Source organism: Xyrauchen texanus, chromosome 2, assembly GCF_025860055.1.
Source record: "Xyrauchen texanus isolate HMW12.3.18 chromosome 2, RBS_HiC_50CHRs, whole genome shotgun sequence".
Classification (NCBI taxonomy): domain Eukaryota; kingdom Metazoa; phylum Chordata; class Actinopteri; order Cypriniformes; family Catostomidae; genus Xyrauchen; species Xyrauchen texanus.
Window position 1 is genome coordinate 12,145,437 of NC_068277.1, and position 26,806 is coordinate 12,172,242.

Here is a 26,806-nt window from a genome sequence, read left to right on the forward strand (position 1 = left end):
TGTCTGATCGGTGTATACAGTATATATAAACAATACTAGCAAATCCACAATAAATAACCTACTTTTAAATTCCCAAATATATGATTAGATTAGCTGTGTGGATATAAACATAAGGACAAATTACCCTAGATTTAAAGAGCTATACATGCCTCTGGCAAATGCACACAGATGGGCTTTATGATGAAGCTGATTGATGGGGCAGCTGAATTTGACCGCAGCTGGGTCTAACCCTTTCACAGAGATGACACGTCATCACAGTCATCACAGAAGGCCTTTGTTCAGGAATCTGTTACTAGGTGTCTCTATTCCCTGTATTCTGTTCTATCACATTGTCTTATTATGTTTAAAGCGGTACAGCAACCAAAGAGAGTCTTTCACTCAAACTTTTTTTACTCTCTTTATTTTGTCATCTCTGTTTGTGTGGTTGTAAAAAGTTGTCCTAGACTTTGCGTGGGCTGCACCAGTGTAAACAAAGAGCTGAAACATTGTTCATATCAATGGAGCTGACTCATATTTGACACATAAATACTGTCATCTTGCTGGAAAACGTAGCTATAAACTAAAATAGAGAGAGAATAGAAAGATTAGAGGGTGGAAAATGAGTTGTTTAGGTAAGGTAGTTGGTTTTCACTGTGAAGATTATGTCTAAAAATGGTGTTACCAGACTATATAGGGGATTGGAAATGCTTCAGTTTGACTAATGAATCATGAATTAGTTTTAAAGTAAGGCAATCACATCCTGAGCCACATGCTGCTATTTTCTATGTACGAGTATAGTTCAACATGGAGCTTTTATGCGGATGTTCAGTGATCTTGTAAAAAGTAGTTAATGGAAGAGTGGGGTAAGATGAGCCAGTTTTTAGTTGTCCTTTTAAGATAGGACAAATAAAACGAATAGGGTTGGGAATCTTTAGGCAACTAACAATTTAATTCAAAATTAATTCAGGGAGTCATGATGCAATAGCGTCTCGAGTTCAGGTGCAGTGAATGGCGCAAATCTTTTGTAATTTAAGGCGAGTCTGTATGTTACCCTAAAATATACTGCATGTTACCCTAAGATAAATAAAAGCATATGATTATGCATTATCCCATTTTTACATTTACATACAGTTGCAACAGTGGGTGAAAGTCTTGTGTGCAGTTCCGAGCAACATAGTAGTCATGACAAAGTTTAGTAGTAGGGGTAGGAATGGGGTTAGGGGTTAGAGTTAGGTTAGGTTTAGGGTTAGTGATAAGGTTAACTGTGTAACTACAGTTGTAATTAAATGCAGGTAATGTAAATTTAAGTACAATGCAACAACACGTATGCACACAATAAGTATTTTATCAAATGCCTTGTAGTTAAAGACACCTAATATAAAGTGGGCCAGCAAGTTTTAAAACACAAGCCTGTTGTTGCTGATTTAACAGTGTGTGTGTCTGTCTAATCATCTTTGCATAGATTTTGTTCTGTGTGGCTTTGAAAATTCCTGGTGCTTCTTTGATGCTTATCAAATCATGAGATTATGGCTGGGACTCGAAGCGTTCACATATGTGTCGAGCAAGGTTTGTCATTGAGACACCCATTTAAACCCTGTTCTGTGCTGTCAGGTAGATCTGATTTACGTCTCATTGCGCTGTATCTTCCGCTTCAGTATTCTGTTGTTATGTAAAAAAGTATTTCAACCTAGTATTCCAAGTTATCCACTTAATCTGTCAAATTTAAATTCAAATTCAAATATTCATCGCATTTAAGATAAAATGCACATTTGAATGCTAAAATTAGCATTCTAGTTTGGGATGAATGCCAACCAAGCACTGATGAAGACTTACTCTACCGTTCAAAAGTTTAGGATCACTTGCTCATTCTTTATTATTATTATTATTATTATTATTATTTTTCACATTTTAGAATAATAGTGAAGTCATCACAACTATGGAATAATAGAAATGGAAAAATGGGAATAATGTTGTGACTAAAAAAAAACTAATATAAATCAAAACTGTGTTATATTTTAGCATCTTGACAGTGGCGACACTTTGCCAAGATTTTGCAGAAATATACTTGGCATTTTCTCAAACAACTTCTTGAGGTATCACCCTGGGATGCTTTTTAAGCAGTATTGTAGGTGTTCCCATCTCTATATGCTGGGCATGTATTGGCTGCTTTTCTTAATTATTCAGTCCAAGTCATCCATTTCAAAAACTTTTTTTCAATAAAATTTTAGTTTTGTAATGAAATATATTAATATGTTGGCACAATTATATTTTTGTCTTCAAATCTAATTTCAAACATTTAAGCATATGCCTTCAGATCAAAAGATTTTTAAGATCATGAGAAACATTTCAGGCAAGTGACCCTAAACCTTTGAATGGTAGTGTACATTCTTGAGCTAAAGCATTCACAGTGCAATGAATAAAACGTGGTGAGCACAGGTGTCTCCAGATGTGTTTTACAGGTTTAATTTCCTTTTCAATTGACACAGTGTCTAAATAAATGCATTGGTACGTCACAAGATGCTGAAAAAATAATGAGACACGACCTAACCCCCTAACTGTCAAAGACATAAAAAAAGACGGATACGTTCGAATTAAACTGCCCCAGAGTTGGAGGTCTTTGGAGGTTGTATCTTGACTATGCATTGCACACTAATCAGCGTCTTGCTGCATAAGCATTAGGTACATACACACAACTGTATGTAATGAAAGCACTGTAGTACAGCCGGTAATATGAGGCTTCAGTCTGTGGTAGTACTATGGCACCGATATAGGCTACTGTGCAACATCAAGTCAACATAGAACCATCTATTTAAGTGTTTTGTTTTACTTTTTCAATTCATATTTGAGAACATGGACTGGCAAAATCTTTTGACTTTATCATTTTCTGCACATTTGTTTACAGCCAGATATGTTCTTTGCAATAAACAGTTACTACAACACGGTGCTGATTGGTTTGTATTGATTTGTTGTGCCTTCTTGTGGATGTATGAGACCGATGTTTTATATAATTCACATTTTTGTAATATTTCAGTGAAAAATTCTAATTTGTTTCTCAGCCCTGTTGATAGCCCTATACCCCACTGGACTTAAATGTCCATGAAGACATCATTTGACACCTTGCCTTTTTAGGTAGATTTCTGCTGTGTGTACTTGGTATGCTATGCTTCTACTGCACTTCTGGTCTCTTGATTCTGTTTTACCTTTAATTACAGTACCTCTGCTCCTCATGTCAACTTGACAGCTGAGTCAAACTACCAACAAATTCTGCAATAGCATTTCCAGTGGACAGTTCTTTGATTTCCTTTGCTCTTCTGTTATCTCAAAATGTTTACTTCTTTTTATTCATCATATAGCATTATCAGTTGTCATATTACATTCTTTAAGGATACATTCATTCATATCCCAACCTGTCCTTATATTAAAGGGCTAGTTCACCCAAAAATAAATATTTCATAATCGTTTAATCACCCCCATGTTTTTCCTACCTCATATGACTTTCTTTCTTTAGTGGAACACAAAATTCAATGTGAGGGAGAATGACATCCTTAAGCCCAAAGTAAACTTAGGTTAGATGTGAACGCTGGGTTTCTGTGTACAGGACACGTGACACAAACTTTGTCATCATTAGAGTGCTCGAGCACTGAATGTGTGCACCCGATTTATCTAACCGGGCATACCCTGAACGTGTCGCCTGGAATTATTTGCACTAATTAGTGCGTCCACAAGGTGGCAACACTCACAATTAAGCCATTGCTGTCATGAAGAAGCGATAGAAGATGTAATCGCGGCTAAACAACAGGAGACAAAGGTGTAAACAACAACAGTATGTTTTGAGAGTGCAAGCATTGCACGCAAGGCAATGCCTTAAGTCATAAGCGCGAAGTCAGTGGGCATGGCCATGAAGTTTTGGGATTTTCGTCCAAGTATGCAGGAAGCCCAGGCACAGGTGGGTTTGGTGAATTTATGCATGTGACACTCAAAAGGCTGGACCAAGTTCAATTTCTGAGATCCTTTTCCGTTTATTCCAGCATTTGCAACCTATTATATAGTCCAATCCCTCATGTACCAACAATTTAAACAAAGACAAGAAATTAATTCAATTGGTAGTGTAAATGGACTGTATGCAATGAATTAAAATAATAGAAATATGGACTTACATTCTTTTTTGCATGAACTACGTCCTTGAAGAATGCCAGGCATATTTCTATGACAGTGACACCTTTTATACGTATCGATAATGCAATTCTCGTCAGAATTTGGATGTATGCGGCTTTAAATTATAAAGAATGTAAGTATTATTTGTCATTTTCATTTACTGACACACAAATCTTGGATAGTATTAACAGTGATTGTATCGGAACGCACTTCACTTCTACCGGTTGACTTTTATTTTGAAAAATAAATAATTGTATTGAAACATGAATAAATTAAACCACATATATTTCTAAATTCAAATTTCACTACAAATGAAAATATAATCAAAATAACGAAGTGGTCCAAAAAATCATACCAAATCCAAACTTTTTACTCTCAACTTCTTCCACCGGCCCCTTTTGAAGTGATGCCAATATAAATTAGATCCTAAATACAATTATAAAATAAACAATGATAATAATTGAAAAATAACCCATGACCTTTAGATAGTTTAAGACAATCTCATAATTATATATATTTTTTTCTCAAAACGGCTACAACCTTTATTGTCAGGGATTTAAAGGGTCAGTTCACCCAAAAATGAAAATGATACCATAATTTCCTCACCCTCAAGCCATCCTAGGTGAATATGTCTTTCTTCTTTCAGCCAAACACAATCAGAGTTATATAAAAAAATATCCTGGCTCTTCCAAGCTTTATAATGGGATTGAAATGTATCTTGGAAGCATCCATCCATCATAATTATAATCCATACAGCTCCAGGGGGTTCTAAAGCGAAGCGTTATGTTTTTGTAAGTAAAATATCCATATTTATAACTTTATAAACTAATATATGACTGGCTTCATCTATCCTCTTATCACGTCACTTTTCACCGGAGCTTACACTACGCCTATGTTTTACGCCGGAACTCGACTCTCTCGTGAAAGTGCGGATGGCCGTTACTGGAAGCCAATGATTCCAGTTTATAAAGTTATAAATATTTTCCTTACAAAAACTCATCACTTTGATTCAGAAGGCCTTTATTAACCCCCTGGAGCCATATAGATTACAAATATGATGGATGGATGCGCTTTTCTGTCTTAAAAATCTAAGATACCATTCACCCCCATTATAAAGCTTGGAAAAGCCGGGATATTTTTTAATATAAGTCCGATTGTATTTTGCTGAAAGAAGAAAGTCAAATACAACTAGGATGGCTTGAGGGATCATTTACATTTTTGGGTGAACTAACCCTTTAATTTAATGTTCCACTATATTTTAAGAGTTTAGACATGAACTTTATTACCACCTGCTGGTGGAATCTCCAAACTGCAAATGCAGGAACTGAATTCAGACTTTGCGCTGAGTTAAGGCATGGTATTGAAATGTAAAGGTGCATCAACCAAATTCTTAGGAAAATAGTAAATTGTGCTTTGCACCACTTCATTTACATACTATACACCCACAGTGGTGCAAACACTCCCACCACGCCCATTTGCGCTTTGCGTTCACACGAAAATTGCATTTAGAATTAGCGCTCTCACTAAAATTGGATAAGACATGTGCACATTCGTAGTGCATTGCGCTGCGCTTTGCGCACACATTAAAATAGAGCCCTAGATGTGCACATCAAGACCATGTTTGTGAGGAGGTCAGGAGATCTCTGTATATGTATAACTCAAGTCTGAAAAACTATGAAGACATCTTTGTGTGTCTAAACTGCTGAGGATAAAAAGTCCAGAATCATATAGCAGTTTTAGCGCGCATGCGCCAATCGCCTGTGTGTGCACAGTCAAATGAGGTATACTTTGAAATGCTGAGCGTTCGGCTGTACGCAGATGCTAAGCGTTCGGGTCAAAACCGAAGTATACTTTGGGCTTTAGTCATTTTTCAATTTCATGGCATCCTTTTGCCATTAGGTGAAAGTGAATGTTGACTGAGGCTGAAATACTGCCAAACATCGCCTTTTATGATGTTGGGTGAACTATCACTTTTTAGCCATTTTGTTCCAGGTTGTTGTTTCTTTGTGTCATTTGTTGCCTTTTTTATTGTTTATTTCTGTTTTATGTAACCTCTTTGTTTTGCAGATGAGGGCAGAAGTGCAGTTGACGCTGCGGGTGGTGCTCTGATAGTTGCCGAGCACATTAAAGCTCTGGCCGAAAGCACTGACCCCGACACCGGGAAGCTCTTGACTGTCTTTTGTGGCATGCTGATGAACTATAGCAATGATAATGGTAATGACCAATCCCCCAAATCAAACCAAGAAGGCAATGTTTTTGAATGGTCTTTTATTGGTATAGTCTGAGATGTTAACTAAATGATCAAACTATTGATTAAATAAAAAATGAAAAAGGCAAGTTTCACTTTTATCTCATGTTGTCAACAGAGACAGTATGTTTGGCTTTCCTTTTTTTTAAAGTCTATATTATACTCTACAGTTGAACATTAATGATAATATCTGTAGGGGACCATTCGAAGAAGGCCTACGTGGTGTTTAACCCTTCTCTCAATCTAATGTCTTTTACTGACATGCTGGCTTTTCTATGTGGTTATGTGCTGCTTTTGTCTTGAATATTCCTTTAGATCATTGGCCAGCTAAATTGTTGTTAATCGGTGTTACATTTTTGTAAAGTCGTGCTCGTCAGCCTTTCTTTACTTCATCCTCGTGCGACCCCGTGAACACGAGTGGATGTTACATTTTGGCTTTGCTTTACGCAATGCATCATTTAAATTAATTTAAACCAACATCTCAGTTCAGGAGATTCTGTGCTGTCAGTAAAGGGGTACATTTTTGATGTACAGAGTCATTTGGCAAAACAAAACAATATGGCGCCAGCTACAGCAGAGTTTGTCTTTGGGAGAAACGCCTGATTTTCTGGTAAGAAACCTAATGAAGTTTTTACATTGAAACCTGTTTGAGTCAAAAGATTAGTCTTTAGTTTCATCCGATATGCTATTTAAAAAATGTGAGTGATTTATTGTGAAATGCCACACTACTAAACACAATGCAGACTAATGACATTTTATCCTTAGAAATCCTACTGTATGTTTACAGTACATTATCACATTGTGAATCAATGGGTTCATCTAAAAGCTGAAAAATGTTCCTTTTAGAGGCTTTATGTAGAGTTAGAATGAAAAGAAGGTGCATTTCAAACTGGTCAGAAACCATTGCAGACAGATAGCGCACTAGAGGTTAAGTCATTCACTAAATAGGGAGCAAGGGAGCATCCTTTCTATGCTGCTCAGTGTATTCACTCCTAAAATCCTAAAAGTTTAATTTCAGGCTGCAGATGATGTTTGGACCACTCAACATGTTTGGCAGACATGGGACAATGGTAATCAGTATACATTCAGAATGTATAATGTGTCATTTTATTTGAACATGGTTGCCAGTGTTTGGATGATGCTGGCATTTACTTTGAATTATAATTAATTATGCTAATTTCTCATGTAATGTCATTAATGTCTCAAAAAATTATAATATGGTTTTATTTAAAATTTCACAACTGACTTTATTGCTTACTTTATTCCTGTTTTATACATCAGTAAATTAACTTAATAATTTCCCACGTAGTAGCACGACAAAAATTTAACGGTTATTACATTTTTAATACATTCTACACAGAAATTGAGCAATGCGACAAGATTACAACTCCCGCATTTTAATAAATTAACCAATTCCCTGCTTAACAGTTCATTACATGTACCCGCATTCTTGCCCCAAACTCACTCCATTGGGTGAGCCAGATGTTGACACGTCTGACTGCTCAAGCTAAATTTATTCTGTTTGTCATAACTGAGATACAACATTGTATGAGACAAATAGCAGCACAACTCGCATATTATACCTTTAGCTATGAGACACCAGGAAACATACTTTACTGTTTCCAGTGGCCTTATCAGTCTTGGAATGCATGCCTGGTAGATTACATAAGGTTCTGGTCTTGTGTTATGTAGAACCGCTGTGCATTGTTTAATATTTAAGGGAATGCAGGAATGCAATGTATTTACTTTTTTGTGACGATGTCCTTGATGAATAATTGATGGACAGACTGAGCACTGTTTCCTTCATCCCTGTTTGCCGGCAAAGCTTAAAATGGTAATTGCTTTTTTTTTCTTCTTCGATCTATTGCACCTCACATGCAGAGGCTAGTGCAAGCCAACAAAAATGTAGGTCAGGTGTTTTCATTTTCTGTTGTCTGATGAAAATTACAAATTTTCAAAAATTATTTTAAGAGACAACAACAATTAACATGCCACTTTTTGTTGCTAAACTGTTTGATCTCAGTCTGGTTCTTTATCTTTGTATTTCTCCCAAATATGTTATGTCATGTCACAGACCGTGCTCTTCCATGCTAAGCATATCTGTTCTGACTTACAGTAAAACCTGTCATCATCTTTAGTAAACCACCATGATAAACTGTTCCTCTCACTCTAATCACCTTTTTTTTTACTTAGGCGAGATACATAGAAATGCAACTACTTACTGCATCAATAATTTTCATTCTTGGTGAGAATTACACTTTGGTCAGTATCACTTGAATTTTGTGTGTGTATGTGTATATATATATATATATGTATATATATATATATATATATATATATATATATATATATATATATTTATTCTGTTTTTACACTAGAACGCGTTCTCATGTTGTGCTGTCTGTGTGGCTTGTTCTCTGTATAAGCTTCGCGTTACCTTCTTGTCAGCTTGGACCAGCCTGGCCATTCTCCTCTGACCTTTGTCATTAACAAGCCGTTTTCGACTATAGAACTGCCGCTTGATGGATGTTTTTTGTTTTTCGCACCATTTTCTTTACACTCTAAGGACTGTTGTGAGGGAAAATCCCAGGAGATCAGCAGTTACAGAAATACTCATACTAGCCCATCAATCATGCCACGGTCTAAATCACTGAGATCAAATTTTGCCCAATGCTGATGGTTGATGTGAACATTATCTGAAGCTTTTGAACCATATCTGCATGATTTTATGCATCATATGCACAATTGTTTAATTAGATAATCGCATGAATATGTAAATTTACAGGTACCTAATAAAGTGGCCGGTGAGTAAAGTTGAAGTCAGAAGTTTACATACATAGGTTGATGTCATTAAAAAAAAAAATGTAACCACTCCACAGATTTCATATTAGCAAACTACAGTTGGCAAGTCATTTAGGACAGCTACTTTTTGCATGACACGAGTCATTTTTCCACAGTTGTTTACAGACAGATTGTTTCACTTTTAACTGACTATATCACAATTGATCCAGTGCCTTTTAAGCAAAATTCCAGAAAATTATGTTAAGCCTTTAGGCATTTATCCAAATAGCTTCTTATAGGCTAATTGGATAATAGGAGTCAACTGGAGGTGTACCTGTGGATGTATTTTAGGGCCTACCTCCAAACTCAGTGCCTCTTTGCTTGACATAATGAGAAAATCAAAAGAAATCAGCCAAGACCTCAGAAAAAAAAAATTGTGGACCTCCACGTCTGTCTCATCCTTGGAAGCAATTTCCAAACACCTGAAGGTACCACGTTTATCTGTACAAACAATAGTATACAAGTATAAACCCCATGGGATCATGCAGCCATCATACCACTCTGGAAGGAGACTCATTCTGTCTCCTAGAAATGAACGTAATTTGGTGCGAAAAATCAATCCCAGAACAACAGCAAAGGACCTTGTGAAGATGCTGGAGGAAACAGGTAGACAAGGATCTATAGCCTCATTAAAACGAGTCCTATATCGTCATAACCTGAAAGGCTGCTTAGCAAGGAAGAAGCCACTGCTTCAGAACCATTAAACATTAAAACCACCTAATATTGTGTAGGTCCCCCTTGTGCCATCAAAACAGCACCAACATGTGACATGTAATGCTATTCTGAGATGCTATTTTTCTCATCACAATTGTACAGAGTGGTTATGAGTTACCATAGACTTTTGTCAGTTCGTACCAGTCTGGCCATTCTCTGATGACCTCTCTCATCAACAAGGCATTTTCAGCCACAGAACTGCCACTCACTCGATGTTATTTGTTTTTGGCACCATTCTGAGTAATCTCTATTTACACAAGTGCAACAGTAGGTGAAAGTCTTGTGTGCAGTTCCGAGCAGTGTGAGATATAAGATAAATAAAGTGCAGTGCTGATTACTGATCGTGGGAGATCAAGTGTTCAAAAGTCTGATTGCTTGGGGGAAGATGATGTCATGAAGTCAGCTGGTGCAGGTCCTGATGCTGCGATACCGCCTGCCTGATGGTAGCAGTGAGAGCAGCCCATTACTCGGGTGGCTGGAATCTCTGATGATCCTCCAAGCTTTTGTCACACACCGCCTGTTATATATGTCCTTTAGGTAGGGAAGCTCACCTCCGATGATGTGTCTGGCAGTTCGCACCACCCTTTGCAGGGCTTTGCGGTTGTGGGCGGTGCTATTGCCGTAGCAGGCAGTGATGCAGCCAGTCAGGATGCTCTCTATAGTGCTGGTGTAGAACCGTGTGAGGATGTGGTGGTTCATTCCAAACTTCCTCAGCCGTCTCAGGAAGAAGATGCGCTGGTGAGCCTTCTTCACAACGGCCTCAGTTTGGACGGACCATGTGAGTTCATCTGTGATGTGGACACCGAGGAACTTAAAGCTGCTGACTCTCTCCACCGGTGCTCCATTGATGGTGATGGGGCTGTGTACTCTGTCTTTCTTTCTGAAGTTCACCACAAGTTCCTTGGTCTTACTGACGTTGATGGAGAGGCTGTGCTCCTGACACCAGCATGTCAGAGTGTGCACCTCCTCTCTGTAGGCTGTTTCATCATTTTCAGTGATCAGATATACCACTGTCGTATCATCAGCAAACTTAATCATGCCATTGGAGCTGTGTGTTGCCACACAGTCATGTGTGTACTGGGAATACAGGAGTGGGCTATGAGGAGATGTTGCTGCCCATTCTAACCACCTGATGTCTGCCTGACAGGAAGTGCAGGATCCAGCTGCACAGTGAGCTGTTTAAGCCCAGAGCCCGGAGTTTCTCATCAAGCTTGGAGGGCACTATGGTGTTGAATGCTGAGCTGTAGTCTACAAAGAGCATTCTCACATATGTGTTCTTTTTTCCAGGTGGGAGAGATCAGTGTGTATTGTAGATGCAATGGCATCATCGGTGGAGCGGTTGTTGCGGTAGGCAAACTGCAATGGGTCCAGAGAGGTGGGCAGCACAGAGCAGATGTGATCTCTGATTAACCTCTCGAAGCATTTGCTGATGATGGGGGTCAGAGCAACAGGACGCCAGTCATTTAAACAAGTGATTTTTGATTGCTTTTGTACAGGCACAATGGTGGACGCTTTGAAGCATGTGGGGACTACAGGCAGGGAGAGGGACAGGTTGAAAATGTCCATTAAAAAAACAGCCAGTTGGTTCGCGCACACTCTGGTGATGCGGCCCGGAATCCCAGGAGATCAGCTGTTACAGAAATACTCCAACCAGCCCATCTGGCACCAACAATCATCCATGCGATTATCTAATTAGCCAATCACGTCACAGCAGTGCAATGCATAAAATCATGCAGATATGGGTCAGGAGCTTCAGGTAATTCTCACATCAACCATCATAATGGGGAAAATTTTTGATCAGTGATTTGGACCGTGGCATGATTGTTGGTGCCAGATGGGCTGGTTTGAGTCTGTAACTGCTGATCTTATATTTAGTGACATGTAAACTAAGGTTAATAGTTGACCTCTATGGGTGCTGCACAATGATATACATGGAGACCAGTGTGTTTTATAGTGACAGTACTGCTGGAATGCTGTATAGACCAATCAGCATCCCGGATCAGATCTATACATTTTATTGTATGTATTTTATGCATTGTATGTATTTTGAAGAATGTAAGACTGTCTACACTGCAAACAAGAATGCAGAGGCAGATGGCTTTGCAATTATTCTGTGGAATCGAATTTGTGCAGTTGGTTGAGTTGTACTGTTTTTAACCTGTCACTGTTATATATGCCCTCATTAATATTGATACATCACTGCTGCTTACAGAAAAGGGCTGGTGTCACAGAAAAAGCAATAGAAGTAAAAGTTATGGCTCTTCAATTGGGCAATAGTGCACCAAAGAATTTCAATCTTACATGGGCTTGAGACGTGATGCAAATAGGTAATATTTGTTACAGACACCATATTTGAGTATACATATTGGAATGGTTTATACATCAATATCCATAAAATGAGATGTGCAGGTTGATTGACACTTTCTTGACATGGTTTGGTCTTTAGCTCTAAATACAACTGGCACAAGTTCCTCATTGATATGTGGATATGGTCCAGTTCTGCTGGCTCGTTATATTGTGTTTTCTCAGTTGATGGATTCACCTAATATCTGTTGCACTACTAACAAGACAAAATACACATTAAATTTGCAAGATATAGTACTCTTAAAACAAGTCTTAATATCTTATGCAGTTAAGCAGTTTTTCAGGTACAGGTGATTTAGTTTTAATTATGTTGAAGTATTTTATTTGGAAAACAAGACAAAGATTGTGATTAAAAAAGGACTGGATGATATGATGACAGTATAAAGTTTCAATCGATAGAGATTTTTATATATTGTGTATATCGCAATATGTAAACATCCAAGTGGGCAGGGCTTCAGGTAACATTGAGAGAATTAAAGAGACATGGACGGGGTTTTTTCCGGCATTAACATTTTTAAATGAAATTCTGCAAATTCAATGACATTCATCTTGCATTCGACGCTTCATTAGCGCCTCTTTATTTTGGCGTATGACACAGTGTTGTAGATGTGGTTGGAATGTTGGAATGTGGTTGGAATGTCGGGCTGTCCAGCCATTTGAGATGTTTCCTGATTTTTGTGCCCCAGAGACAGGAGAGTGCAGAGTGAGATCACTTGCGCTCCTTAAAATCGTGACACAGACCACACATTTTTTTGATTATTTACCTTAAAGTGCTATGGAGAAAGTAAAACGGCTAGACAGCCCGACATTCCAACCACATCTACAATGCTGTGTCATGCGCCAAAACAAAGGGGTGTTAATCTAAACCTCACAATCCCTTGCATAAATTCTGTTCGAGTAATGTTAGAGATTTGGTGGCCAAATCAGATATTCAGATATTCATATATTTGCTATATGTATTACTTAAATAATTAACAGCTTATAAATGTTTATTTTCTTTGGATTATTTTTATTGTATTTTTGGTGGATTTTTTTTATTACTTATTTTTTTGTTGCATTGCTATGAGTAGATGTTGAGTTACTTGAGGAATGTTTATAGTAATAATAATAATATTGGTCAACAACATATCAGACTGAAATGTGGCATAATGTGAAATTTTCTGATTTAAAACCAAGTGTAGTTTAAAAAAAAATATATATATTTTGTTTGTCAAGTTCTAAATAAAAAGAAAACTATAAAAGATTAAGTAGTTTTCATTTATAAAAGTATAATTTATTCTAAACGAAATAACAAAATGGCTATTTAATATATAAACCAATTTGCATTGATTTTCCAATAATTTTTTTTACTATATTGTGAAATATATCGTTCTTGTGATATAAAATAATTCATATTGTGATATAAGATTTTGGTCTTTTCGCCCACCCCTATACTGTATATATAATGTAATGGCTAAGCAGTTTACTGTCCTTTTCTTCCACTGACATATTGATTTATCTAACACATTTTCATGTCAAGCCTATGTTTTCTATGCTGGTCTCAGCAAAGCCCTTTGGAAAAATGAAATTTCAGAGCAATTTATACTGTGGCTACATATATTTCCAGCTAATTAACTGTCTATTTCAGCCTGCAGTCCTTGTATCTTAATCATGAAACACAACTGTTTAAAATATAAGACACATTTAGCTCATTGTATTATCACTGTTGTCTCAAGACATAATGTATCTCTCTGTTTGATACAAAAATAGAATAGAAAATCTCATTTTTGTTTTCCTCTAGATTCATTGCAGGCCCAGCTCATCAGCATGGGTGTGATTCCAACACTGGTAAAACTGCTGGATATTCACTCTCAGAACACTGCGCTTACAGAGATGTGCCTCATTGCCTTTGGGAACCTGGCAGAGCTGGGTGAGTCTACTGTTACTCCATTGAATGGAGCAAAAATGTTTTCATATAGTGAGTTACCAGTCCAAGCCATGTTTCCTTTTGTCTAACACCTCACATTGATCAACAAAATATCCCCGCTGTGATACATCTAATGCATCACTTTTTCTGCGAACAGAATCAAGTAAGGAGCAGTTTGCCTCTACGAAAGTTGCAGAGGTGCTTGTTAGGATGTTCAGTAAGCAGGTTGAACATGAGAAGAAAGAGATGATCTTTGAGGTGTTGGCACCACTTGCTGAGAATGGTAAGAATTGCTTTCATGTGTAATGGTAACATGCAACGCAAAGCAAAGGGGTCTTGTATCAACCTGAAGAGGTTTATTTAGCAATAACTTGAAGTTATTTCAAAAGCTTGTGCCGCATTTGACCAATCATAAGCATGTATTCCAGAGAGCTTGTAATACATATTTGTTGATGTTATATTATTGAAAGTGATTATAACCGGTTATCTCAATAATGACTGAAAATAATCAAACCAATATTGTGTCTCAAATCAACACTAGTGTCAATAGTTGTATTATGATTACGAAATATTGTTTTGATACTGAAGTGTCTAGGACACATCTTTTGTCCTTACATATTGAAGGATGACCAGTATTTTTCATTCACAGGATTTCTGTTTCATATTTACATGGATTGCAAAGCTAGCCCAGGCTTTCCAGTTTAGTAATGGTCATGCTGCTTTTGCTGATTTCAGCATGTGTTTAGGGGCTTGATCAACCTTGAAAATGGATATGGAAGCTGGCATGCTGCCCGCTGCAGACCCATTGACCCAGTGATTGAGTGACTTGGGCGTCACTTTTCAGCAGTCTCAAAGGCTTTTTTTTCTCTCAGCTGTGAACATATAGGATAACATATAAAGAAAGTTGTACTATGCCACCTGTTGTGGCTGGAAACAAGACTTTTTGACATTATTTAATGTGTTTCCAGCAGTGTTTTGGCTCTGTAAACATTGCAATTTAGTACGAGCCCATAGAGTTGTGTTGTGTTGTTTTGTTGAAATTTTACATGTAAAATTCTCCAGTGCATTTTATTTAATCTAAGCTGGAACATCCAAGTCAGCCTGGCTATAGAGATTGACATCCTTTGCAAAACAGTTTGAAGAAAGAAATGTATTTCCCAAGACTCAAACTATTGCATGCAGTTGAGAGAGAAGGTTGCAATTAAGCCGATGCATGAGATTTCACGGCTTCTACTCTGTTTTGATAATTGGTGTTATCACTTGTCTCCTCTGCCATTGTCGCCAACATCTCTTCCTCAAATAGGACTCTGGGGGTCTGCTAACAGCTGTGGTCTGGACTGCTTATTTGAATCTGCCTGTCGCGGTCAGCTGTTAATTTTTTTTTTGTCCGTGAGCTCGTCTGCAGATTTGATATGACAGTGAAATGTGTGCTTGAAAGAAATAGCTGTGTAAGCAATTGTACATTGAGATGGATAAACTTGAATGTGTACTGTTATTTGTTTTTTTAAAGGTGAAGTGTGCAATTGCTGTGCCATTAGTGGTACCAAATGGAATTGCAAAAAACTGAATGTTTTCAAACAGGTTTCCTGAACACTCACTCCATCTGTCAATGGCTGGACAAACAGATAGTCCTGCCCCAAACTTACACCAGTGATTGAACCAATGTTGCCATGTTGAGCTGGTCAAACAAACAAAGCAATTTGTTTTAGGGATGCATGATATATCGGCGGGCGACATATTATTAACCGATAACCAGTAAAATCGAAATATAATTATTGTGCCATTATTGGAATTACCCCTGATATTTTCGCCAATAATTTGTGATGGTGCAGCTGAGAATCTCTTACTGCTTGCAGCTTCTTCTTTTTTTCAGGCAGGGACTCGGGCAGCCTCAAACAACAGTGCGCGTGCACATACACAGTGTTTCTGTGTGAGTGAAAGACAAGCTCATGACACTCTGCAAGGTTTATTTCAACATCTCTGCACCTTGTTACATTGTTTTGGGGCTGGCTTTAGTAATCTGCTTTAAGTAACGATATGCCATTTCGCACATTCTGGCAATAAACGACAACGTGACCAAAACATGCATACATGTTACTTGTGGGGAATCGTTTTCGCTTATTACCTCATGAAGCATAAACAGAATGTGAGAAATAGCACATTGTTATTTAGAGAACAGCATTGCGATTAAAACTAGTCCAAACACAACCTTATATGGTACGATTATCTTGAAATAATCCTCACAGAGTGCTTCGAGATGGTTAAAAACACTAGTTTGTGCAGAAAAACGAATATGCTTGTTGTGTTTTACGAGTTTAGACTTTTCTAACATTAAGACTTGTGACTATTCGATCTGTATGATGTTGCGTATTCCCATTATGATTGTTGTGTTCACATTTCATTTCAAGTTATACAGTGGAACTGTCACAGATGAGCGCTGTATCAAGCGTCTGTGACCTTATGCAAGTGTATTGTCATTTATTTCTCATTCAAATCAGCATTCATCTATAATATAGGCATATTTCTAGTTCATGTTGCATCCATCAAACCTTAAATAGCAGCAAGTCCAATTTCTGACCTTTTAAATTACAAATTTTTAAATGAGAAGCTTTTAATGAATTAGCTAGCAGTTCCAGGTTAAAGGATTAGTAGGTTTTAAAAATATATATATTTTATCTGTATCAGTATCAGCCACAATGAGCTGTAAATTATTGCGTTTGGCCCAGAAATTCCATATCGGTACATCCCTAATATTTTTATTGTGCCGTGGTGTTTACACTTTTCGGGGGAATCGAGCTACAAATGGCTTTACTTAAAGCTGTCTCTGCATATTAAGCTGCATAAAGGATTTTATGTATGCATTTCTTTTATAAAGTACAAAAATATTTATATATTTTTAATCCATTTTCATCTTTAGAGTAGAGTAACCTCTAAACATCCTTAAAACATGATACATATACATGAGAAGCAAAATTGCACAAGCCATTAGTACATGTTTTCAGAAACATGTTCCATTGGCAGGTTTTGTTCTCTAATTTGAAGCGTAAAACCAACTAAGTTATTATTTTATTTCCTATTTCTACCATCATGCATTTTTGCTGTTTATTGAAATCAAAAAAAGAAGTAAATCTTGTAAGGGAACTTATAAGCTAATGATAAAATCTGAACTGTTAAAATGTCTGTTTTCATAAAGGAAGAGAGGGAGGGAAAGGTAAAGAGAAAGCAAGCGTGGGAGATGGAGCGGAATGCATTGAGAATATGTGTGAAGGCAGCACTTTGGTTGTTAGCATTCTGTGCACAGTGCCGCTATCCCATACTGCCAGTCTCCAAGACAACGGCCTACTTACAGCCACTACACAGCTCTACAGGAGAAGCTGGATGAATCACATGGACCCTTGAAAGAGCGAGTGTGTCTCTGTGTGCTCTCTCTGTGTGTGTGTGTGTGTGTGTGTGTGTGTGTGTGTGTGTGTGTGTGTGTGTGTGTGTTTGTGAGATATATGGGGTGCACTGTGCTGTACCTGAACACTGTAAGAGATTCATAACCAGCCAAAAGCGTAGTGAGAGCCATATGTCAGTGGAGATTCTGGCCTCAGAAATTCATCTGAGCTAGGTTTTAGCTCCTATTTGATGAATCATCAATATTTGTTGATTTGGATTGGTCATTTGGACATTTTTGTAATCATAAGAATTGTATTTGATTTGATTTTGGAATCTGTGTCATGGTGTAATACTAATTACATCACTGTGTCTGGTTTTATCTTTTTGGGTCATCAGATTTTGTGATTCAGATTTTAATGTATTCAAAGGGGAAAACATAGAATGAAGTGTGCACCAGAGAGTCATCATTTGTGGTCTTGGTCTTCCTTGAGACTTCTCGAATCCACGTAAACATGGCCTTAGTCTGTATCTGACTCCTTATTTATGGTCTCAGTTTTCGACAAATATGGGTTTTATTACACATTATCATATAGAGATCATGGTGGCTGGTGGGCGATATAATGCTGATATACAAAATACAATTTAATGATGACAAATTTCTGAAATCAAATTAATTTTATTTTACACAATTTTCACAATTCACTAAAAACTGTCTATCCATAGACAAGTCTGTCAATAGATTTTGGAATTTATTGGAATTTTGGAACAAGGTGGAACTAACACTTCTGATAATTTGCCAAGCCAGATGAGTAATCTCAGATTGGTCAAAAATGTTCTGATCAATCTGTCAGTCACCTGTCTTAGACAAAACTGTAGTCTATTTCCTACATAAAAAAGTTAATACTTTCCTTAACCACTAGTTGGTGCTGTACAATGTGGCTCAGAGTTTTAAATGAATGCTGCAATAAATGTAGCATTTTCTCTTTTTCAGTTAATTCAAAGGACAGCCTAGTTCTTAGACCGACAGGTTTTAGCCTGGATCTAGGTCTTGGGATAAGGTCTTTTACCTTGATCTGGGCCTGAAGGGGTCTAATCTTGCTCTAGGTCTTATGTGGTCTGGTTTTGGTCTTGGTCTGGGTCTAATAAGGTCTGTTGTTGTTCTTTGTCTGGTTTTTGGGGGCCTTATATTATTCTAGATCTTAGGGATTCTGTTATTGGTCTGTTTCTTAGGTGGTGTGATATTTGTCTGGATCTTAGGGGGCTGTTATTGGTCTGGGACTTAGGGGGTCAGTTAGTGCTCTTTTTTTGGGTTGTAGGAGGTCTGTAATTGGTCAGCATCTTAAGGGGTCTGTTATTGAACTTTTCTGGGTTTTAGGGGGTCTGATATGGGACAAAGTCTTAAGGGATCTGTCTTCATTGGGGTCTTAGGGGGTCTGTTATTGGTCTTGATCTTGGTATTATTTTATCTGTTATTGGTCAGAGACTTAAGGGGTCAGTTATTGGTTTTGATCTGGGTCAAAGAGGGTCTGTTATTGGTCTTGGTCTGGGTTTTGGAGGTCTGTTGATCTGGGTCAGGGTCTTATTGGGTGTGTTATTTGTCTTGGCCTGGTTCTTAGGGGGTCTGTTATTAGTCTTGGTTAATGTCTTATTTGGGTGGGTAATTTGTCTTGGTCTGGGTCTAAGGGGCTTTGTCATTGGTCAGGGTCTTAGGTGGTCTGTTATTGGTCTTGGTCTTAGGGGGTCTGTAATTGATCTTGCTATGGATCTTAGGGGCCTGTTATTGGTCAGGGTCTTAAGGGGTCTGGATCTGAGGTGGTCTGTTATTGGTCTGGGTCTTAGGGGGGGTCTGTATTGATCTTGGTATGGATCTAGGGGACTGTTATTGGTCAGGGTCTTAAGGGGACTGTTATTGCCATTGGTCTGAGTCTTAGGGGGTCTGTAATTGATCTTGGTATGGATCTTAAGGGCCTGTTATTGGTCAGGGTCTTAAGGGGACTGCTATTGCCATTGGTCTGAGTCTTAGGGGGTCTGTAATTGATCTTAGGCTGGGTCTTAGGTTGTCTGATGTTGGTCAGGCTCTTAAAGGGGCTGTTATTGTCCTTGGTCTGGATTTTTGGGGTTCTGTTATTGGTCTTGGCCTGGTTATTAGGGGGTCTATTATTGGTCAGGGTCTTAAGGGGTCTGGTATTAGTCTGAATCTTGTAGGCTCTGGTTTTAACTCTAACAAGGGTTTTAACCACTAGAATTTAAATATGGTTTTAAAATGACTGTAATGCATCATGGTGCTAGTAAATGTGTGCTTTGAAAGTGTGTAATACCACATGTATGTGTAAAAACTTGTACTCTTTCTCTCTGTCTCTATTTTTCTCTCTATTAGATGTGATCAAGCTTCAGCTTGTGGAGGCAGGTCTGGTGGAGTGTCTGCTGGATGTGGTGGCTCAGACAGTGGACAGTGACAGGGAGGAAGACGTGGCTCAACTCAAGACGGCATCAGACCTCATGGTGCTTCTCTTGTTAGGAGGTACAGAGCCAAAGCTCAAGCAGATCTTTTTAAAATATTAATTAGAATTTAATATGTTTATGTTTAAGTTTATTATGTAATTTCCACTGAGTGAATAAAGCAAACAGGACCTTTCTTAATAAAACATAATGACACAATACTAAGCTATTACTTCATACTCCCAAAAATAAACATTCTGTCATCTATTACTCACCCTCATCTTCTAAACCGGTATGACTTTGTTCTTTGTAACATTAAATGTGAATTATTGAAGAATGTCCTTTATTCACTCTTTTCCATATAATGAAAGTGAATGGCAAAAAACACCATTTACCATTAAACGCATATACTACCGGTCAAAAGTTTTGAAACACTCATTTTTTATAAAAAAAAAAATTATTCTTCACATTTTAGAATACTATTAAAGTCATCAAAACAAAATCCAAAATAAATCAAAACTGTGTTATATTTTAGCATCTTCAAAGTAGTCACCCTTTGCCTAGAACTTGTTCATTATTGATGGGGTATTAATATATTTGGTTCACCTTCTGTATTACTATAGTTTCCAAAAGCTCACAGTATTCTGTCTCGGTTTACTGCAGTTTATGCTGAAACTTAGTTTAGACCATTTTAAACCATTTTGGACTAGCTTAAACTCCAAGATGGTCTTCACTGGTTTAGATGCATGCATTGGTGGTATTTTATTTGCACAAGCTGGGTTAGTTTATTGTTGGATTACCTATGATGGACGACCTGTCAAAACATGCCTTATACTGGTCAATAAGATGGTTTTAACTGGTCATTCAATCTGTTCACCATCTAAAAACCCTTCTGTGCTGTTGCAGGTCATTTTGGCTAATTTTAGACTTTAAATCAGGCTGAAATGTTATGACATCGTCCACAGATGTGGTTTTGAACACATCTGTCACCATGTCTCTCACACATGCTTCATCACAAACAGGACACTGTCACTCATGAGCTGTGCATTTGACCCAGCATGGAAGGGTTAACAAGCTTAGCTGATGTTGGCTGTTGTTTAAAACTGAAAGTATTGTTATTTGCGTCATATCATGTAGAACTTAAAGCATGAGTTCACCAAAATTAGAAAATTCTGTCATCATTTCCTCATGTTTTTCCAAGCCTGTACGACTTGCTTCCGAAAAGCACACTCGGAGTAATTAGGCAGAATGTTAGCCTCAGCCACCATTTACTTTAATTGCATATTTTGTCCATACAATGAAAGTGAAGGTTGACTGAGGCTAACATCTGCATAACATTTCCTTTTGTGTTCCATGGAATAGAGGAAGTCTGAGTAAATGATGACAAAATTATCATTTTGGGTGATCTATCCCTTTCAATGTGTATGAGTTTGTCGTACTGTGTTTGCAGTCATGTGTAATGTGTTTTCTTGTAGATGAGTCGATGCAGAAGCTGTTTGAGGGGGGTAAAGGCAGTGTGTTTCATAGGGTTCTCTCATGGGTGCCTTCCAACAACCACCAGCTTCAGCTAGCAGGAGCACTCGCCATCGCTAACTTTGCCCGCAATGGTAAGTCATCTGCCCTGCACCAATTATTTAATATTGGTAAACATGGAGCCTGCCACCACCAGACATGCTGGTCAGTAGGAAAGAGTCAAAAAGTACCTTTTAAAGCATGCCGATACAGCCATATGTATTTAGATGATGCATCACATCTCACACTTCTCTGTCAGCATCCCGCCATGAGTGTTGTGCTTTTAAGACAGTGTGTCAAGTTTAAAAAAACATCTCGAGACCGCTGCTTTTCAGTTTCATTGCGGTTCATCTGTTTTTTTTAAACTCAATAACAAGTCTTATGTAAAGCCCCCTAAGAAATGCTTCCAACCTGGGTCAGGAGAACCCAAAACCAGCCTAATTATATCTTGAATGATTTCTTAGGACTAGGGTTGCAGCAGTATACCGGTTTCACGGTATACCACGGTTTGAAAATTGACAGTTATCATACCATGTATATTTGCTTATCTGTGGTATTGAGAAAAAAATGCAATTGGATGGAGATTCTCACACGCATCTCCTTTCCTTCTCGACTGTCAACTTGAGTAACACACACACATGCAGCAGATGTCAGAGAGAAGCGAGGGGGTCTGACATGAGTGTGTGTGTTTCTCAGCTGGTCTATTCGGACTGGGTCGCGGACAGCAGGGAAATAACAATGCCATGGAAACTTCTCCCACTGAAGATATTTCAGCGGCCGCCCTAATGATCGAGTATTTACCTGCCGAGGCAGATTTAATGATAATCTCGCAAACAGCTAAAGACTTCTCATCTGCACTTTCGCGAGTGTAACGAGCTCGCGCTAATGATCTGCTCTTCTCTCTGGCGCCCGCGTTCAACAACTGGGTTTCCCTCGATATTGCGGAGTGCAGACATCAAAACTGTGACCAATTTCAATTCTAGCGAGACTTTTCTAGTTTAAAGTGTTATGGAGGAAGTCAATTCAAACCTCTCAAACACTAGCAGCCCTGACATGCCAAACAGCACTGAGGAAAAGAGCAACACTGCTATGCGCCAAACAAATTACACACCATCACCTTTACAAATTTGATTCAGGATTTTAAATGAGTAAAAGTAACTGTTATATTTTAACAAAATGTTATAGTTTCATATGAAATAATCTAAAGGTAGAATCTATTAGACCTCATTTTATATCAGCAGTGGCAGTGTGTAGTTAAAGTTTCAAGATGTGTTTCAGCTAGTATTTATTTTCCATAAATACATTTATTATTATTATATTACTATTATTTAAGACTAGCACACTGACCTAACCATGGTAATGAGGAGCCTTTCTTCCTGTGTAATATGTGTATAAATATGTAATATTAGGTAACAAATGGGATAATAATGGGCTCTTATAAGTAAATATGCTGTTCAATTTTTAATAGGGGGAGAGAAAACTTCCTGTAGATTTTGACATCAACTACAAAAATAATGTCACTTGATGCGTGTCCTTGTACTGGAAAACCATGAACAAAACTATGCAACATAAAAGGAAATGAGACCAAGGATACATTAAATACAGGTTATGTTTAATCTATGGCAGGTCGACACTTGATGTCCAATGCAAAATCTGTCCTGAAGCAAAACCAGTTGAGAACCACTCAAAAAAAGACAGGAGCAGTTTGGCCTCACTGTCGCGCACCTACAGTGCTAATGAACTGTTAATAATCATCGGACATTACTTTAAAAGCTCACACAGCTGATGTTATTTTTCATTTAGTAGTTCATTTAACATGCTATGCTAACATGCTTTAGTTATATGACATGTTATAGTTACATGCTATTTTTTTTATCATGTTTATAATTCTGTTTACTATTATAATTCTGTTAGCTTTCTTATTTTTTCTATTTATTTTATTTTCAAAAGGGAGACTTTTTTTTTTTTACACATACTTCAATAAAATTAATGGTTTCAAGTTTCAATTATAATAAAGTGTTTGCTCAAAAATAAATAAATAAATAAAATAACCCTTCTATTTTCACTAATATTAGTAATTGTGTAATACTGTGAAACCGTGATAATTTCTGAGACGGTTATCATACTGTGAAAATCTAATACCGTTGCAACCCTACTTGGGTCTGATTGACCGACTAGTTGTTTTAACAAAACTCTGACTTGTCAAATTTGAAAATATGTTCTATTGCACATATATGTTACTTTTACCATGCACGTTAGAAATGAATGGTAACTTTTAATTGTAGCATAGTGCTGCATTGTTTCATTAGAGCTACTCTGTCAATGCTTTACCTGTATTTTTGGAAATGCATTAATAAAAGGAAATGGATTCCCTCAATAACGCTAGTGCTGTAGATAACTGCTGGATGTTATTGAGCTCTGCTTGCTGGCATCAGCTGTATAGCAGTTGGATGTTTACACATACCACACACACCCTGCATACAAAAAGAGTGTATGCAGAATAAAGACTGTGCCTTCTGACTCTTACCAAATTAAGACTTTGACAGAGCAATTGAGATTCTCTTTGGCTCTCTGTGTTTATGTAGATACAGCCTTCATTTTTGTCCCTGTATGACCCCACCTATAAATTGGATGGAAACGCTTGAGGAAGAACACACACACATTTACATCTCATTTAAATTGTTTAAGACCTGGTTATTTTGAAGATGTCTTTGTTTGCAATATTTAGAAAGTTTCTGAATCAGTCCACCATGTGTCCAAGACTTAATTTTAGACTAGTAGTTGGATTGTCAATATAAGTGTAGCTGACAAATGACATATCAATACAATTTTGAAGGTTTCATTTCAAAATGTATTCTAATGTATAAGGGAAATTATATTTTTGGTTGCTGTTTAACAATTTTTAACCACCTTTTAACTTTGGTTTTGAGGCATAAAAACTTCATGTATACTAATTGTAAAAGATTTAGTAAAATACAGTTTAAACCTGCAGTATATGTGAACTACTCTGACACTCGATGGCTCACTTGATGCAGAATATTTTGCCAGTGTTATATCATTCATATATATATTAATATGAATATCCTTTTGTGTTTACAGATGGGAACTGCATCCACATGGTAGATACTGGTATTGTACAGAAGCTTCTTGAGCTGCTAGACAGACATGTGGAGGAGGGAAATGTCACGGTGCAGCATGCAGCTCTCAGTGCCCTGAGGAACCTGGCCATCCCAGGTCAGTCTGAAATGACCCACTGAATCATGTATTTAGAGAAATTCAGATACATACTGTATAACTTTTGTTACCTTCACAGCTGTGCTTATGATATAAGCACACTGGTTTAACAGTTTTTCACAGATATTGCAATTTAATGCGAATTTAATTCAGCTTTCTTGTCATGACATTCGGAGTGCAGTATTGCCAAAGCATTGTAAGGATATTTTTATACTTAAATGTGTAAAAGTAATATAATTATTTTATTATATATATATTTGTAATACAATTATATAATATTGCATAATTATTTATATAATATTATATAACTATTATTAGGGCTGTCTATAGACAAAACATTTTAATCAAATTACTCACATACCTAAATATTTGCTGAGAAAGCCCCCCAAATAACAATAATTCAGCATAGAATGATTAAATAATTATAAATACATTGTATGTATTATAAAAAATAACACTGTGTAACAATTTGTATTTTTTTTTATTTGTATTTTTTTGGTTATGGAACAAAAATGGTGTTACATAGTATAATAATACAGATAATTCAAATGCATTATATTATTTTGGCACAGACGTGAAGCATTAAAAAAGACAATACAAAAAGTGACTTTAGAATGCAATATTTAGTTTATTTCCATATTATTGAATGTACTGTAAGCCTATCATTGGCATACAGTTCACAGTAATCCATTTTGTAATAGAATTCGTTAATCAGTCCGAGATTTATTATAAGGGCTTGTCTAAGGACGTGCCAATGTGTACCTGCATCAGATGGACGCTTTTGGAGCATCTCGGTTATGTTTCGTCATAAACATACAGTTTTTAAACATACTGCTAAATGACTTGAGATCCCTGCATTCAGATTTGTGATTCAGATACATTCAGATCTAGCTGTGTTTGAACGCAATAATGTGTTTCCATCTTGTGTTGTCTGCTCCGTGAGCTGTACATTGCTTATACAGGGAGTTTCGCTTACTGCCCCCAGGAGAAAACAGGTGGTACTTGAAGCTTGAATTGATCAGTTGGAAGGATTGTTCCTTATTATGGTCCGGGGACATTTTTTTATATAATTAATCGAACTGAATTAACGTGTTAAATCGACAGCTCTAATTATTATATATATATATATATATATATACACACACTGTAGTTTATTTTTTATATTTAAAAATAAGGCACATGTCAATTAAATGTTTTAAAGTGTATTTAAAAAAAGTTACTTTCTACTTTTGTTACATTTTACAGCTGTACTTATGTTTTTTTTTTATCTAAAATTTTCCATATATATTTCAGTTTATTGCTAAATTAATTCAGATTTATTGAAATGGCAGTACTGCCAAAGTATTGAAAGATTATTTCTGTACTTAAATTTATGTAATAAAATTATATAATTTAATAGGAAATATTAGTATTTATTATTATTTAACATTATATAATTTAGAGCTGTCAGATTTAATGCATTAACGCATGAGCTGTTTTTGTCTGCAAGCGCTTTTCATGTGGAGTTCAAAGTGACGTTTTTGACACTAGTGTTGACGCCCTGACAGGAATCATGAACACGACTTAATGATTACTCAAAGAAAGTGAATAGCCACAGTCTACTGGCAGATTAATATTGTGGAGGATGAGAGTTTACGAGATTGAATGCCCGTTGCAATGAATATGCAACCTATGGTGAGACTAGCACTTTCAATTAGTCAAACTCCCACTTAAACTTTAGGAAACGTTTAAAGTTACTTGAATTGGTTCAGTTTTAGTGCATTCATTCTTTAGTGCAAAATGTTAATGAAGCATTATATTGTTACATTGTTTTGTTTTCTTTCTAAGATGGAAATAAATGCATTTTGACAGGAAAATAAATATATATATATATATATATATATATATATATATATATATATATATATATGTATATATATATAGAGTCAAATTTCAGGACTTTCAAAATCTGAGATGAATCATGATTAAAAAAGCGTATCCACTGACAGCATTAATATAATTATACACATTTTATTTTTCACCATTTTATTTTAAAG

At 36.9% G+C, this 26,806-nt stretch overlaps 1 protein-coding gene across 3 annotated transcripts in view; it reads left to right on the plus strand.

Moving 5' to 3' along the window:
- Window positions 1-26,806, plus strand: part of LOC127657788 (rap1 GTPase-GDP dissociation stimulator 1-like) — a 50,754-nt gene that overhangs the window by 14,884 nt on the left and 9,064 nt on the right. For 2 of the 3 annotated variants that reach the window (XM_052146700.1, XM_052146708.1), the window contains exons 5-10: window positions 6,202-6,348; window positions 14,082-14,210; window positions 14,365-14,490; window positions 19,963-20,106; window positions 21,500-21,631; window positions 24,636-24,770. In XM_052146700.1, the coding sequence (XP_052002660.1) occupies window positions 6,202-6,348; window positions 14,082-14,210; window positions 14,365-14,490; window positions 19,963-20,106; window positions 21,500-21,631; window positions 24,636-24,770 (813 nt within the window). The remainder of the gene's footprint in view (window positions 1-6,201; window positions 6,349-14,081; window positions 14,211-14,364; window positions 14,491-19,962; window positions 20,107-21,499; window positions 21,632-24,635; window positions 24,771-26,806) is intronic. The other variant, XM_052146714.1, reaches the window with a different exon arrangement.